General features: G+C 41.8%; 1 protein-coding gene across 1 annotated transcript in view; it reads right to left on the bottom strand.

The window, feature by feature from the left end:
• EPHX4 (epoxide hydrolase 4) overlaps window positions 1-13,284 on the bottom strand; it is a 32,924-nt gene extending 19,640 nt beyond the window's left edge. Inside the window, exons 1-2 of the mRNA XM_036757082.1 lie at window positions 13,036-13,284; window positions 10,600-10,685 (exon numbers count right to left, since the gene is read on the bottom strand). Coding sequence (XP_036612977.1) covers window positions 10,600-10,685; window positions 13,036-13,284 — 335 coding nt within the window. The remainder of the gene's footprint in view (window positions 1-10,599; window positions 10,686-13,035) is intronic.
• Window positions 13,285-17,247: the final 3,963 nt, after the last annotated feature.

Genomic DNA, 17,247 nt, shown 5'->3' on the forward strand with positions numbered 1-17,247 from the left:
GGATAACAGGTGGAAGCCAGAATATTTTAATGGTACACTGGCAACAGGGGCAGGTAAATAGCACAGTGAATAGAATGCCAGGCCTGGAGTCAGGAAGGCCTGAGTTCAAATCCAGATTCATACGTTTACTAGCTGTGTGATCCTAGGCAAGTCACTTCATCCTGTTTGCCTCAGTTTCCTCATCTGTAAAATGAGCTGGAGAAAGAAATGGAAAACCACTCCAGCATCTTTGCCAAGAAAACTCCAAAAGTGGTCACGGAGAGTTGAACATGACTGAAATGACCGAACAACAAGGAGACACTGGCAATGTTAGGAGAAAGTAAGGAAGGGCTCTGGGATGCTGAATGGACCCCCTGAGGTTAACTATGGTAATATCAGAACTACTGTTACACAGGATGGACAGACATGGATGGTTTGCCATGTGTGCCATTGGAAGGCAATTTCTAAATCAATAAGATAACATCTGCTTGAGCTTTTGAGTCTTTATAAAAAGTGTTTTCTTTCTGTGCTTTAAATAAATCGCTGTTTGTGTCTTCATCTGTCCTTCATAATAGGCATCCTTGGCTCTGGTGGTTTTGCCTATAAAGATGACTCCCGAATCTATGTCTCTAGCCCTGACCTCTCTTCAGAGCTCCAGGTTTGCATCTATAAGTGCTTATGGAACGTTCTCAGTTTGAACATCCTTCTCCCTGGTACCTAAAATCCACCATGTCCAAACCACCATTTCTCTCAGTGGTCTCACCACTTACTTAGTCCCGCAGACTCAAAACCTTGGTGTCATCTTCCACTTCTGTCTTTCCTTCATTTCTCATATCTAATCAGTGACCAAAGTCCATGGATTCTAGCTCTGAAAACATCTTTTATGTCAGTGTGCCCTTCCTCTCACCCAATGCTGACTGCCACCACCTGGGTACAGGTTCTAATTAACACCTGCTCGTACCCTTGCAACCACCTCTTAACAGGTCTTCCTCCCTTCGCTCTTTACCCTTGAGATGCTCAGAAACCTTAAGTCAGTCTCTACTGCCTGACCCAATAAAGTCTAGATTCTTTTGCCTGGCATTCAAGGTCTTCCACAACCTGGCTTCCATCTTGCCTCTCCACATTTATCTTAGTGTCAAACTGAACGACTTGGTGCTCTCCTAGTCACATGAATTTGTTCATGGTGTTCTAGGGAAGTAGACAGAGTGCTCAGGAAGAGCTGAGTTCAAATCTCACCTCAGACACTAGCCATTTAACCTCTGTCTGCCTCTATTTTCCCAACAATAAAATGGGTATAGCACCTACCTCTCAGGGTTGTGATGAGGATGCAATGGGATAATATCAGTAAAGTGCTTGGCACAGTGCCTGCAAGTGGCAGGTATTATGTAAATGTTAGTTACAATGATAATGACGATAATATCATCATCATTACCTTTATTCACGTCAATTTCCCCTTGAAATCTGATTCCTCCACCATGTTATGGCCTAGTCCCTCATGGACTTCATATAGTACTTTGCTTGTACTTCCCTAGTACGCTTATCATATTTTACTTTGGGTTATGTTTATTTGTGTACGGGCCATATTCCCTGACGTATACGAAGGAAGGGAATTGGATCTAAACTTTGCGTCTACCCTAGCAACCGGGGTGCTCTGCACACAGTTGATGCCTGGTCAATATTTGATGGTTTTCATTAAATACTCGATACTGTAACTTGCAACTTCAAATGATAAATTTGATTTAAGTATAATAATGTTTATTATTTATTTATGATAAAAAGTATAATAATATTTATTATTTCTATGTTTATTAAACAAATGATGAATCTGTAGACTAAAACTTTGGTGTGGTGATCATACAAATGGGCTACTTACCAGATTTTATTTTTATTTTCTTATACACTATTAAATTCTTTATATTTTAAAGTATCAAAGTATTATATAATTTAAATTATCTTTTTTTCCCAAAATGAGACAAGTTCCACTTTTGCTGTTAATAACAACTCTGGCAACACTTTTAAAAATTAAATATTTCCTTATATTTTGACAAATAATATACTAGAAATTCCCAAGAGGTAGAATGATAACTCTTCTAGTCAATTGCAAAAGAAAAAAAGAAAAACCAATTGTCTTCATAAAGCTCTAGCCCTAAGTAAAAAATGTACTGACATCTAATCTACATTTCAACTCTCACTTCTCCCAACACACTGTGATGAGCTCTTTGAGGGAATGGAACATCTTCTGTCTCTTTTTCCCAGATGCTATCCCAGATGCTTAGCACAGTCCCTGGCACACAGTAGGTGCTTAATGACTGTTTATTGACTTATTGATTAAACTTATGAAATTATCCCCAAGCACCACTTCCTATGATGATAAGGGGCATCTCTTTGTTGTGGTGGTTTTAAACTCAAACCCTGAAGTTAGTTCCTGAGAAAAACTGTCAAATCTCATTGCAATGATGAAGAAGAATTCAGCAATGGCCATCCCTGGGCAATTTTCATCCATTTGATGACCAACTATTTGGGGGTCAGCAAGGTGGAGGCATAGTGTATTGAACCCTGGTCCTGGAGTAAGGAAGACTCATTTTCCTGAGTTCAAATCTGACCTCAGACACTTACTAGCTGTGTGTCCTTGGGCAAGTCACTTCACCCTGTTTGCTTCAGTTTCCTCATCTGTAAAATGAGTTGGAGAAGGAAATGGCAAACCACTCCAGTATCTTTGCCAAGAAAACCCTAAACTGGGTCTTGAAGAGTCAGATACAACGTAAAAAACAACAGAACAACAACAAAAACTAACTAGTTGAATTATGTTCATCTGTATTTCCATTTGCTTCTGCCAGGCTAGTTAACAGCAAGGTGCTTATCAACACAATAGACGCTTTCCCAGGTTTTACTATATTAAAATAACAAGGGTTCTCATCTTTACCAGGCAGACCCCAGTTCAGATGCAGAACATCCTTTCTTTTTCTGTTTTCTGGATCTCTCGTAGAGGCTGGGCTGTTGTGATCAGGCACTTTGTGCTCAGCAGCATAAATAACCCTTTGTAAAGTGCTCACATGCCTCACCACTCAAGAATTTTGATGAATACATTTTATACAGCTGGTGAGAAAAAGGACTCTAAGCACTCAAAGGAAATGCTTTGTCAGCTCAAAATATTTTTAAAACTGATTCAGAAGGAGGAGGGGAGAGGACAGCAGAATGTCATCTTTTGGCAAAAGTCAATTTCATTTTCGAGCATATCTAGCCAAGGTACCTTGGTGTGTGCTTATTTGTATCAGGTCTTTGTTAGCTTCCTTTAGCTGAACAGGGAATTGCATTGTTTTTGAAAACTATAATATACTATAAAAAACGTCTATAGAAGTATGCTGGACAGTGAAAAAAAATACCTCCTATGGAGCTAGAGAACTGGGTTTAAAATCCTGCTTCTGACACCACCTATATGTCATTGGATGTCACTTGATTTCCCTGGGACTTAGTTCCCTTGTCTTTAAACTGATGGGGTTGTAGTAGATGGCCCCAAAGGTCATGCCTGGCTCTAAATCTATACTCCTGTGAATGTGTATAAGTCTACTGACCTCCCTGGTCCTAGTTTCCTCGTCTGTAAAATGTAGGGCTTGTACTAAATATGGTCTCTGAGGTCCCTTCCAGTTCTAGAGCTCTGATCCCATTTCATGGATATTTCTCAGATGGTGATTGAGTGGAAGAGGGATGGCCTTGGAGTGAGTGAAATGGGCTTAAATCCCAGGGTTCTAACACTCAGTTGGTGTATGAAGATGGGGAAATCTCTGGCTTTTTCTCTGATTCTAGAATAGGGATTGTATCTTGTACTACTTACTTTCTCAGGGTGCAAGTTAAAAAGGATACTTTGCATATCATCAAGTTGTCCATAAAAGCAATATTGAAGACAAGAGAATGGAAGAAGGGAGAGGACTACCACCCAGAATGAATAGGATGATGATAAGAAAGAATGAAGATCTTTTTAACTCTCATTTTTTGTCCTTTGCCTTCCAAAGAGAATGATCTTTGTACTAGAAAGAATTGGGGTAAAATTGGGGGTTAATAGAGAATTGATAACCAGAATAAGTAGGGAGATAGAAAGAGAGTACCTGGTTGCTCTTCCTGAGTTCACACCATCAGTCCCAAGTGAACAGCATCTTAGAGTACCAAAAGAGTGGTCTCTGAAAGTTCAAAGAGAATGGGAAAGGAATCATAGTTCGGGGGAAGGGCAGATGTCTCAATTTTTAGAAAACTGAAGAGAACCGAGCTTATAAATATTGGCTATTTTTGCTTGGCTTCAGGAAACCAAGTGGAGCAGTAGATAGAGTGCCAGGCCTAGAATTAGGAAGACTCATATCAAATCCAGTCTTAAATACATACTAGCTGTGTGACCCTGGACAAGTCACTTAACCTCTGCTTGCCTCAGTTTCTCAAACTGTAAAATGAGGACAATAACAGGGTTATTATCCCAAGGTTGTTGTGAAGATCAAATGAGATAATGTTTATAACTCGATTAGTTAGCACAGTTCCTGGCACATAATAACTACTTAATAAATGTTTATTTCCTTCCTTTCTTTCTGGCAAAATTCTAGTACATATTTTTCACTGGTAGCATATTTCACTGCATGGCACAGTAGAGAGAGTGCTGAACATGGAGTCAAGAAGAGCTGTGTTCAAATCCACCTTTGACTATGGATTCTTAAATTCTCTAAACTGGGACTTCTTAATATTGGCTCCTAAAATTGATTCTGTTTTGATTTTTATAAAAAAATTTGAAAACTATATTTCAATATAATTTCTTTTGTGATCCTATGTATTTAAAAGCATTATTCTAAGAAGTGTTCTATAGGCTTTGCCAGACTGCCAAAAAAGTCATGATCTTTGAGAGCAATTTGGAATTATGCCCAAAGAGTTAGAAAACTGTGTACACTTTTTGATCCAGCAATACCAACTGTTAGGTCTGTTTCCCAAGGTGATCAGGGAAAAAAGAAAAGAACTTATATATTCTGAAATATTTATAGCATCTTTCTTCGTGGTGACAAGGAATTGGAAATGGAGGGGATAGTGATCAATTGGGGAATGGCTGAACAAGTTGTGGTATATGATTGTGACGGAATATTATTGTGCTGTAAGGAATGATGAGCAGGATTCTCTTGGAAAAACCTGGAAGACTTACATGAATTGATGTGGAGTGAAATGAGCAGAACCAAGAGCATGTTGTACATAGTAACAGCAATATTGTTCCAAGAGTAACTGTGAATGACTACGCTACTCTGTGTAATATGATCTTTCAAATCAACTATGAAGGGCTTACAAAGGAATATGAAGGAAAATGCTATCCACCTCCAGAGAAAGAACTGATATATGGAAGCATGTATTGTTTGGTTACACACACACACACACACACACACACATGCATACAAAATGTTGCCCTTCTCTAATGTGGGGTTGGGAGGAAGGGAGGGAGACAACTCAGAACTTGAAATGTAAAATTTTCTTTAAAATAAAGATTTTTTATATTTATAGCAGCTCTTTTTGTGGTAGCAAAGGATTGGAAATCAAGGGGATGCCCATCAATTGGGGAATGGCTGAACAAGTTGTGGTATATGAAGGTAATGGAATACTATTGTGCTATAAGAAATGGGGAAGATACGGATTTCATAACAACCTGGAAGGACCTGCATGATATGATGATGAGTGAAGGGAGCAGAACTTGGAGAAAATTGTAAACAACCACAGACATATTGATTCTGTGATGACTAACTTTGATAGATTTGGCTCTCCTCAGCAATACAAGGCTCAAAGACAGCTCCAAAGGTCTCATGATGGAAAAAGTGAGCTACATCCAGAGAAAGAACTGTGGAGTCTGAATGCAGACTGAGGCAAACTATTCAGTCTCTTTTTTTCTCTTCTTTTTTGGTTTTGCTTCTTCTCTCTCATGATTCATTCCATTGGTCATAATTCTTCTTTATAACTTGACTATTGTGTAAATACGTTTAACGCGAAGGTTTATATAGAATCTGTATCAGACTATGTGCCATCTTGGGGTGAGGGGGGAGAGGAGGGAAGGGAAGAAAATTTGAAACTCAAGAACATGAAGAACTGAGTGTTGCAAACTAAAAATAAGAAATCTAATTTTAAAAAAAGGAAAACCAGCCCAGTTTGCTCCTCCAGGAGGCAGAAGGTAGATGCCAAAGCCCAAGAAGGGTGGGGTTTACCTCCCAGGCCTGTTTTACCAAGATTAAAGTACTATATTATACTAATGTGAAAAAAAGAATTTAAAAGAACCATAATTGAAGAAAATGTAAATTTCAGCTAGAGATGAGTGAGAATAAAGGTGGATTTCCGCACCGCCCCCCAAACAAAAACAAAATAAAATACAGATTTTTTAAAAGTCTGTGAGGGTAAGAAGCCCTGCTCTAAGGCTTTTCTCCTAAATTATAGGTAGGTTTGACATACTGCCCTATTATTAAAGGGAAGGGAAGTTGTTAATTAGGCAGCTAGTGGGTGCAGTGGATAGAACACTGGGCCTGAGGTCAGAAAGATTCATTTTCATGAATTGAAATCCGGCTTTGGACACTTACTAACTGTGTGACCCTGGGCAAGTCACTTAACCTTTTTTGCTTCAGTTCCTCATCTGTAAGATGAGCTGGAGAAGGAGAAGACAAACCACTCTTCACCAAGAAAACCCCAAATGGGGTCACAAAGAATCAGACATGACTGAAATAATACAGCAACAAGCTGTTACCTAGCAATATTTTCACCTGGGACAAACAGGTATGCACCATGGACTAGTGGTGTCAAACTCAAATAGAAACGAATCCCTGAAGCTGAATTTTGACTTAGAGGACCACAAATTAGAGTCATTGATGTTGTACTGTATTTTCATTTATCTTATTAAACATTTCCCAGTTACATTTTAATCTGGCTACTGCTGCACTTGGGAGTCATGCTGCCAGCTTATGGATGTTAGTACTCAAAGTACCAACTAAGAGTTTGACACCTCTGAGACTCGCCAGAGATTTCTACCATGCTGGAAGGGCTGCAGTACAAGCAGGTAGACACTGCTGAGGATGGAGCCTGACAAGAGAAGACTGGTGCTGTCCTTGGATGAGGCCATAGGCTACCACAGATAGGGCAGGCAAAGAGACACCCCCAGGAAAGTGTTGTCCAAGTCCTGTGGCTTCAACACCCTGGTGCAAATATATGACTGACCCATCTCATTGTGCTCTGATTAAAGGGATGACAAATGAAAAAGGAAGGCGTAATTAGAAAGAGCTAGTGTGGCTTCATCAAGATTAGGACAAGTCACTCTAACCTCATTTTCTTTTTTTTGACAGGTTTTCCAGACTGGTGGATCAGGGGGATGCTGTGTATTTATATATATATGCACACACACATATACATACATATATACACACACATACATACATATATACCTGGTTTCCAACAAACCATCTGGCAAAGTTTCCCCCGCTATTCTTATGGACATGATGGAGAGATGTGGTCCAGACAACAGGTTTTACAGCTAGGTAGATTTTGAAATTGTTTTAAATATTAGACTGAAAGAGGAGTCATTAATGATTTCATGTCAGCTTGGTAGATCTTTAGGGTAGTAACCCAGTAACTATTGATGATGCTATCCTCATCGAACGTTGTTGTCATGATTTGGATAAAGGCAGAGATAGACTGCTTTTCGGATTTACAGATAAAACAAAACAAGACACCAAGCTAACATACTGGATAAGTCAGAATCCAAAAACCCTGACAGGGTAAAATGTTAGGATTAAACTCATAAAATGAAATTAAGTAGGACTAAACACAAAGTATTTCAATTAGATTCAAAATAGCCACCTCACAGGTACAAAAGGGGGCAGACAAGACTAGACATGCATTCATTTGAAAATGATCTGAGGGTTTCGGTGGACTTCAGGCTCAATAGCAGGTAACAGTGTGATATGAAAAGCAAGCTAACGCAATTATTAACTGATACAATAAATATTGGAACACATGAATGTGAGCTTCTTGATTATAGGAATTTTTATTTTATTTTATTCTATTGCTACTTGTAACCTTTGGTGCTTAGCTCAATGCCTAGAACATAGAACCACTTAATAAATGATTGATAATTGACTGATTAGGCACATCTGTACTATTATTTCCAATGATGGAGGAAAACTTTTAGGAGGACCATTGATAAATTGGATAATTGAAGAGGGATGACCAGGATGGAAAGAAGACACAAGCTTACAACATTCAATTCAACTCAGCATGCATATATATTAAGCATTTACTACACATTGGGTACTGTGCTCTGAATTGGGGATACAGTGACAAAAATTAGACACATCTTGGTCTCAAGGAACTTTTGTTATTCAGTCATTTTACAGTCGTGTCTTCATGAAGCCATTTGGGATTTTCTTGGCAAAGATACTAGAGTGGTTTGCCATTTCCTTCTTCAGCTGATTTTACAGATGAGGAAACTGAGGCCAACAGGGTTAGTGACTTGCCAGGGTCACATGGCCAGTAAGTAAAGATGAGCCTTTCTGATTCAAGCCCAGTGCTCTATCCACCATGTGATCTAGCTGCTTACTTGCCATATGAGGGTTAGTTGAAACATCTGGGTAAGCTTCCTCTGAAGAAGCAGGCATAGTGGGGTAATATGAAAGCCTTCATCAAGTATTTTAAAGGTTGTTATGCGGGAGGGGGGATTCAACCTGTTTTACTCTGCCCCAGAGGATATAACTAGAAGCATTAGATTTTGACTCAGTATGAGAAAAAACCCAATAATTAGGGAGCTGTCCAGCAATGGGACAGAGTGCCTGCCTCTGTGAGTATCACTGAATATCACTGAAGTTTTTCAAGTTGGTGTTGGGATTCATGCTTTAGCTCATTCTAGGCAGCCTGGAAATCTCCCTCCAACTCAGAGGTTTTATTATTTTATGAATATAGAATAAACATTATTGCTGAAAAAGGGGCAGCTGATCATCCATGACCGCCTCGTCAATAACCTGCGATCGATCTTATGAATCAATTGCTGCAACACCACCAATGGGAAAGAAGGGTGTCTTTGGCCCGGACAAGGAAGTGTTTGCTACAATGATTATACTACCTGTAATGTGTCTGAATGTTTCACATTTTGAACTCTGATCGCGTCACTCAGAAAACGCTTCTCTTGAACGTAGACTGAGTCCTTCACTTTGCTCAAAAGCCTTCAGTAGTTCTCTTTTGCCCATAGGATGAGGTCTGATGCCTCATAGCTTTCCATGGTCCCACCATTCTGGCTTTATTTCTCATTACTCTCCTTAGGCACCATGGGTGCCAACAAAACTTAACCATCTACCATTCCCCAAATCCTCCATATGCCTTTTTGCCCGCTTCTGTGCTTTTATTTATATTATCCTCTCTACCTGGAAAACCCCCGGTGGCTACCTGCCCAATCTTACCCATGCTTCAAGGCCCAAATTAAATGCTACCCTCTTCCTTGAAGTCAAGTCATGATCCTCCTCCAAATGGATGTGATCGCTAATCCCTATCTTACTTTGTGTACACCACTTTCATGACACTAACAGTAATTTATCTTCCATTACAGTTACCTGTGTGGATGTCTTATTCCTACTGCCTCCCCTACTAGATTTAGAGTCTGCACACATATGGTGTTTAATAGGTGCTTGTTGAATTGAATGGAAATTATCTGTAATAGAATAATTTCAAAAACTGAGAGCAGTAGGGTAAATATTTTGGGGTAAAGCATAGGATCATGCCCTGAACCTTTCATATTACATTGTCTACTCTGCCTCTTTATGCAGCCCAGGGTATTAACCACTTTGTATCCTAATTAGAGTCAAAATCCATTGTCCTTAGTTAGAAAAAAATTTGGCCAAACATTCATTTTGACACTTGACATATAAAGGACTCTTTAGCACCAATTTTGTGTTCATTCAGTAAATTCTGGTTTTTGCATCTAGCTGTTGACCAGGCTGATCTATTTAGCTCATGAAACATCACAAAATCACAGCCAGACCTATGGATCAAAAAACAATTTCTCCTTTCACCATCATTGAAAAAAATCAATAATAGGTTGTTTTTTTCTCATTAGTTTCTCTGTACTTATTATTTGTCATGCAGCGTTCAAATGTAGACCAGACAGTTTCTCCCTCCGCTATAACTGGTACAGGTTGCTAGTTATTGTAATTTAGACTAATTCATTTGTCTGTATCTTATAGTCATGGAGAATAACCCAGAACACTGAGAAGTGGCTTCCCCAAGGTCACACAGCAGGCTTGTGCCACAAGAAGGATTTGAACTCAGGTCTTTGTGACTCCAACACTCTATCTACTATGCTATCTCCTGAGAGCACGCCTCTTGGTATTCTTTGCAGTTGCTATTGGAAACAGATCTGTGTTGTTAAAATATAAACTTAGGAGGCTGTGGTGTGCATATGTGAGCAAAACCCCACCATTCAGACCCACTTAGGAATAGTGCATGATTTGCTAGTGCAAATCCCAGTGGCAACAACAACAAATTAGAGAGGGCTCTGGCAAACGTCATGACGTGAAAATGAGAGGTCATACCATGAAAGGTCAGTGAAGTCTTTAATGAAAGGAAGGGAAGTGTTTTTTTTACCAGAACTCAGGAAAGCCGTGTAACAGCAGCATAAGTGGCTTGCCCCTCTCGCCAGCAGCTACATAATGAAACCTTAGCCCTGAGTCCTGCAGGGGAAGAATAGATTGCATAGGAGATTTCAGTGATATTTTGAAACGCCAAAATAATAAGCTTAATTTTTACATTTGATTTTTAAAATACTCATTTGCATTATTTTATAACATCGACAAGAAATAAACAAAGCCATGACTTATCAGTAGGGTAAATTCTTCACAGTAACTTTCCTTCCTACACTATTCTAGGGGCAAATCACACATTATGAGGTAGGGAAGCAGGGTCACCACTGTGACTTTCATCCCACCGAGGTGTCCGATTTCATCATTTCAGGCTCTGCGAGGCATGGAAGGAATTCTCATCTGAATGTGTCTTCCTGTCTTGTTTACCTCCTCATCACATATTTTGCTCAGCATACTAGCCAGTATCTATGCCATCAGTTACATAATTCACACCTCTCCTCCCTCCCTTTTTTTAGGTCTTTGCTTCCCACATTTTTTTTTTCCGGTCGGATGCTGTTTATACAGCGCTCCTTGCTGCCTGTTTCCTCCCTCTCTTGGCCATTTCAGTAATCATTCCTGACAGTGGAATGCCCCAAGCGTTCAACATTTCACTTCATAGGTAAGTGACATGCCAAGAGAAGGAGAAGAAAAATTACAGAGGGGAGGGGGAGGGAGGGAGACAGAGAGACAAAGAGAGACAGTGAGACAGAGACAGAAAGTGAAAGAGACAGAGAGACAGAGAGTGAAAGAGACAGAGACAGAGAGAAGAGAGGGAGAGACACAGAGAGAGGCAGAGAAAAAATCCACTAGATGAACTAGAAGAAATCCACTAGAAGAAATATGGAGTAAGCAATAGAAAGGAAAACAAATAAATGCATAAAGAGGAATGACAGCTAGCAAAGGCACGAAAGGCCCAAGGCAGGAAGTTAGAAGCTAGAGTTTGTGTCAGGTGTCCCAGAGCAGCCTTCCAGGTACTCAAAGAAAAAGAAACCCCCCAGAATTTCCACTGCTAACTCCGGTTTAACCAGACTAGCTTAACGCTGGTCCAAGTTAGTCCAGGAGAACCTGTCTGACTTTTGTCTTGAGGTAGGAAGATACACCTACCTACTAACCTGTGAGGGGCTCAATGGTTATGAATTGATCGAAAGAGTCTCCCAGCTCGCCCGGTATAGTTAAGTACTGCCGAGATTTCGGGAGAATGCTGGCCCCCTGACCCCGCCCCTCCATCTTTTGGACAATTTCCATCCCAACTGGAGGACTTCCTTGTCCTGGAGTCTGTGCAGCAAAAATGTCACGACAGCTCAGGGCTCCCGATTCCAAAAGGAGCTTGGGATTAGATCCGTGGCCAGGCGACAGCAAGTAACCCAAGAGCCAGATTGCTTGGTGCAGTGTGTCTGGGTCTGCCCGTGTGGCAGGATTCTGAAATAAAGGCTTGTATCTATCTGCAAGGCTATCGGGAAGCACTGGGAAGGAAGGAGAAGCTTACGTTTTATTCAAGTCCTCCTTAAGCTTACTGCGCCGCTCCCCCCCCCCCCCACCATATGTACTGTGAATCATTTGCTAATAATTTCTAGGGCATCTGGGGATGCACAATTCCTGGCTTTTCTAATTTTCACTGCCTCAAATTTCCCACGAATTACTCCATTTGCTTTTTAATTCCGTGCGTTTTTGGCGCGACCAGGCGCCCGATAACCACTCGGGTGTCATACTCAGTCCCTTAAGGTTGATTTGGGTTCTAAGGGCAAAAAGGTGACTGGAGAAAACCCCTCTGCTCTGCAGAGGAAAAAGGCGGAACTACTGTGTGTGTATGGGGGTGGGGGGTGGCGCGACAACTGAGGACAATATTCCTTTCAAAGAAATTCTAATCTCCCTCCCCTCTCTCAAAACCGAGCTTTCAATATGGTCTGCGGTCTGTCAGATCGGAGTAAGTGTGCGGATGTGGCGCCCCCCGCCCCATCTCTCTCTCTCTCTCTCTCTCTCTCTCTCTCTGTCTCTGTCTCTGTCTCTCCCTCTCACACACACACACACACACACACACAGAGAGAGAGAGAGAGAGAGAGAGAGAGAGAGAGAGAGAGAGAGAGAGAGAGGAAGGATAGAGAGGAAGCAGGGAAACGTGAGCACATTCACAACCCAGAAGTCTTGGCCCCTCGCACCCGTCTTTCTGTTCCGAGCCCCCATCAGTTCTCTCGCTGCCCTCTGCGAGACCCCCATGCTAGCGGCCCATCATCCCGCTTGCCCCGTCCCGGCACAGCAGGGTACGGCTTGGTTTGGCACCAAACTGCCCCCGGGGTCACGAAGGCGATTGGGTCTCTGCGGGGCTCCCCCGCCTCCCTCTCTCCCGGGCTGCGCTGTGCTCCCATCGGGGCTGAGCCGTGGCCAGGGGAGCCTTGGCCTTTACCTTAATCCGCACGTAGCAGTGGGTTCCCAAGGAGGGGTCGTTCAAGCAAGCTGGGGGGTTCTCCCGCACGAGCCGCTGGAAGGTCTGGCCGGGTCCTCTCCCGATGCTCCACAAAAGTTTCAGCAGGTGAATGGAGGCGCAGAGCCCACAATAGCCATACACCAGGGTCCAAAACAGCAGAGCCCGGAGAGCGCCGGTCAGCCGCGCGGTCAGCAGCGGCCAGTAATCCCGGAGCCTCGCCATCGCCATCGGAGGGGAGGCTCCGGGTCCGCCGGCCGCTCAGCCCCCTTCCTTCGCTGCGGAGCTGCGACCTCGGCCCCTGAGCCCCGGTACCCGGACAGGCAGATGGTGCTAGGCGGGCGCCGGCTCCTCGCCCCGCCCCGCAGCCCAGCCGGGAGCACAGACTCGGGGCCGACTGAGGCGAACCAAGCAACAAGACGCGCTGCGCCGCGGGGACACCCCCTGCCCCTCCTGCAGAGCCTCAGATGCGGACTCCCAGCTCTAAGGTCCCCAGGAGCCCGGGTGGACCCAGCGCTCTGGTGCCCAGCCTCGGCGTAGCTTCGGAAGGGCTCTCGTGGGCCCCGCCCGCTCCGCGCAGCTACTGGCTACGCTGTCATCCGCGCTGGGGAGAAAGCTTCACCCCGCTAAAAGGGAAAACAACCGATGCTGGCCTTCAAGGTTCATCACATTAGGTGGGGCTTGTAATTACGAAACTTGTAATTACGAGACTAGACACAAGTTATGGTATATGACTGTGATGGAACACTACTGTGCTGTAAGAAAAGAGGATCAGAATGGTTGCAGAAAAACCTTGGGAAGACTTACATGAACTGATGCAGAGTGAAGTGAGCAAAACCTGAACATTGTTCACAGTAATTGCAGTACAGCGATCAACTGTGAATGACCTAGCTATTCTGAGCAATACAATGATCCAGGACAATTCTGAAGAATTTAGGATGAAAAATGCCACCCACCTCCACAGAAATAACAGATGCAGTCTGAATGCAGAGCAAAGGATACTTTTTAAACTTCATTTTTTCTTGGTGTTTTGGGTTTTTTTTTAAGGGGAGGTGGTCTGTGTTTTCTTTTGCAACATGGCTAATACCGAAATATGTTTTGAATGACTTTACATGTATAATCCATATCGAATTGCCAGCCTGCTCAAGGTGGGAGAGGGAGAAAATTTGGAACTCAAAATAAAAAAGTTTAAAATGTTTTACATATAATGGAGAAAAATACAAAAGGGAAAGACTAAACATACAAAGAAAGTGAAAGTCCTCCATGCTAGATTGTAAGCTTTTTGAGGGTAGGGACCATCTTGCACTCATCTCTCTCCCCACCTCTAATGACGCTTTGGCAGAATGAAAGCCTAGTTAGAACAGTGAAGACAACGTGGAACCCATTCCCACTGGATCACTTAGAAGCCCTCCAGTGGACGTTTAAGGTTTAAGATCAACTTCCACATGGTCTTTTCTAATTCTAAATCAAGATAGAATATTATCATATAGCATAACCATTTCACTTGCATGTGTACACGTGTGTAATATGTGTGTGTGATCTGCAAATCCTTTCATTTCCTTCTTTATTCTTTCATCATCAAATGTCTGTCTTTTGACCATTGCTTAGTCTTCTGTAAATGTGCTTTACGGGGTCCATGAAACTTTGTCAAGTTCTCTTGCTATTACATAATGTATATTTGCTATCCATTTATGGATACGCTTTCTTCTTGCTATGTAATCATCTATTTTTTTAAAGTCAGATATAGAGTATAAAAGATATAGAGTATGTATAAAAGATATAGAATATAAAATGTAGTTCTTTTCCTCATGGAATTTACAATCCAATGTTGAGTAGACAAGATAGCATGCATGAAACCATTTGACAAAAATATAAGATAGTAAAGGTAAAACTGTGATTTAGATTCTAAGCGCTAAAGACCAAGTTGGCCTGGGGAAACGTGAAGATTTGTGAAAATGTGAAAGTTTGACTTCATCATCTCTGGCCACCCCAACCACCATGTATTCCCTTCCTCAGTGATCTGGATGGAGCAGGAAGTGGTTGTGTATACCCAGCCGCAGGGCTTTGGGGAGCCTACAGGAATTGAGAGGTTCAGTCATTTGGGTAAGTCAGCCAACTTAAGAAGATATTTCAGAGTGACAGAAGACTTCAGAAGCCAGTATGCTCATTTTGCGTATGAGGAAATGGATGCCCAAAGAGGTTGTCCAAGATTACCCAAGTTCTAAATGACAGAGCCAGGATTTGGACTCGGGTCCTCCACCTTCCAAACCGGCATTTGTTCCACTGTACAATTCAGATACATGGCAGGAACACTATGATCAAGACTAAACACTGGACAGTCAGAGGCCCATCTCGAGACTAGGACTCTGGACAGATCAGTAAGAGACCTAGCTGTTCTGAATTCAAACATTTATTAATCAATAGACCAAGCAATCAATCAACATTTATTAAGCTCCTACGTCAGGCCACATGTGAGATGCTGGGGATCCACAGACAGAGCTTTCATTTTATGACAATGCTATTAATATTAATCTACTGAGTAAGAACGCACATTTCAATAGCATTTTAAGGCTCATGAAGCCTCATCCTCACAGCAACCTTCTGAAGCAGCACAAATACAGTTATTTCCATTTCACACACAAACAAACAAGTTCACAAAATTATTTCCTACCTACTAAGAGAGCCAGGATTCAAAGGCAGGTTCTTAACTCCAAATTAAGTGGTCTTATTATTACTAATATTTATTTCAGAAATTCAATTTCTGATGGTTTGGTTTTGAGTCCAAACTAGAGGTAAATTCCCGTAGGTGGTGACTTTGTCCAGAGTCCCTTGTCTACAGAGGATATCGTGCTGATTATATCAAACCCTCAACTACTGCAGAGCCTCCTGAATGCAAGTTATGATGATTCAAGAGTTTAGACTATCTACATGGGAAAAACCAAGTGGATGAAGAATGCTTATTGTCCAGATTGTTTTAAGTTGGATGGACAACCCATAGAGCTGTTCCATTAGTATATACTTCTTAGACACTGTTAATGGATACTGAATTGAATCCAAAACTGAAGAGGGAAAAAAGTGAATTGAATTTTCTTTGGAGAAAATATTGTATTTAGAAGGACCCTAAGCCTCTGTGGAAGGGCCTCTTCTAGCCACAGGCAAATTGCCTACTGTTCCATCTCATATTAAAATAAACAAAAAGTTCCAAGAGAATGAGCTGGAGACCAGCACAGTTGAACTGAGTTGAATAAAAAAAAAATGTAGGTCATGAACAAACTTTAGCACCTTTGTTCTTTATATGAGGTCATGATCATTTATTCAGGGGGAGCATTTCTCAAAAGCTCAGCCAAGAGAGTAAAAACCAGGTTCTTGTCTTTGAGAATTGGTTCAACGTCAAGCAAGGGATGAGTCAGAATCTTACCTCAACTTCCTTTATCCCCTCAACCAATCAAAATGCTCAAAAAATCCCCAAAACTGCACATGGAATTAATAGGTAACTCCTTGGGTTCCCTGAAAAGCCAGGGAGCATCCCTAACAGAGATATTATACAGGAGAAACATGGAAAGCCATCTTTGGAGAAGCTGCCACAACACCACAATCTGGACAGATTTGCAGCACTATAATATCCCTCCCATAGCTAGTTAGCTACAAAGAATATTCTTTAATCATTCTCATTTGGACTTATGAAATCTTATGACATGTTTTTTCCTTTCCTCTCTTCTACAGTTTATCACATAAGCACTCATTTGGAAAGAGCTTCCGAATAACCAAATGGAAGAGTCGAAATGGGTGGGAGAAGCTAATCAAATCACTGCAAAACTCAGACAAATAAATTGCACTCATCCAGATTGTTACAGTGAGTGGACCTGATTCAGCATCTCCATGAAACAAGGGCACATCTTTCTAACATCAGTGTGTGTGCACCAATTGTGTGGCTGGAACTCGTAGAACATTAAGTTTCTAAAGCACTGAAGTTGTGGGCGATTGACCAAAGTGCAGAATGACCTTACACAGGTTGCAAAATGTTACCAGTGTACAATTATGCAGGAGAAGCAGTGTAAACAGCTGCATTAAAGGAGATTTATGCCCCCAAAGGGAGATAGGCTGGTCACATAGTATGCTTCATCGTGCATCTTCTGGAATCATGGTTGGCTATTGAGTTGATCTGGGTAGCTAGGCAGTGCAGTGGACAGGACA

The sequence above is a fragment of the Trichosurus vulpecula genome, chromosome 4 (genome assembly GCF_011100635.1).
Source record: "Trichosurus vulpecula isolate mTriVul1 chromosome 4, mTriVul1.pri, whole genome shotgun sequence".
In the NCBI taxonomy this organism is placed as follows: Eukaryota; Metazoa; Chordata; class Mammalia; order Diprotodontia; family Phalangeridae; genus Trichosurus; species Trichosurus vulpecula.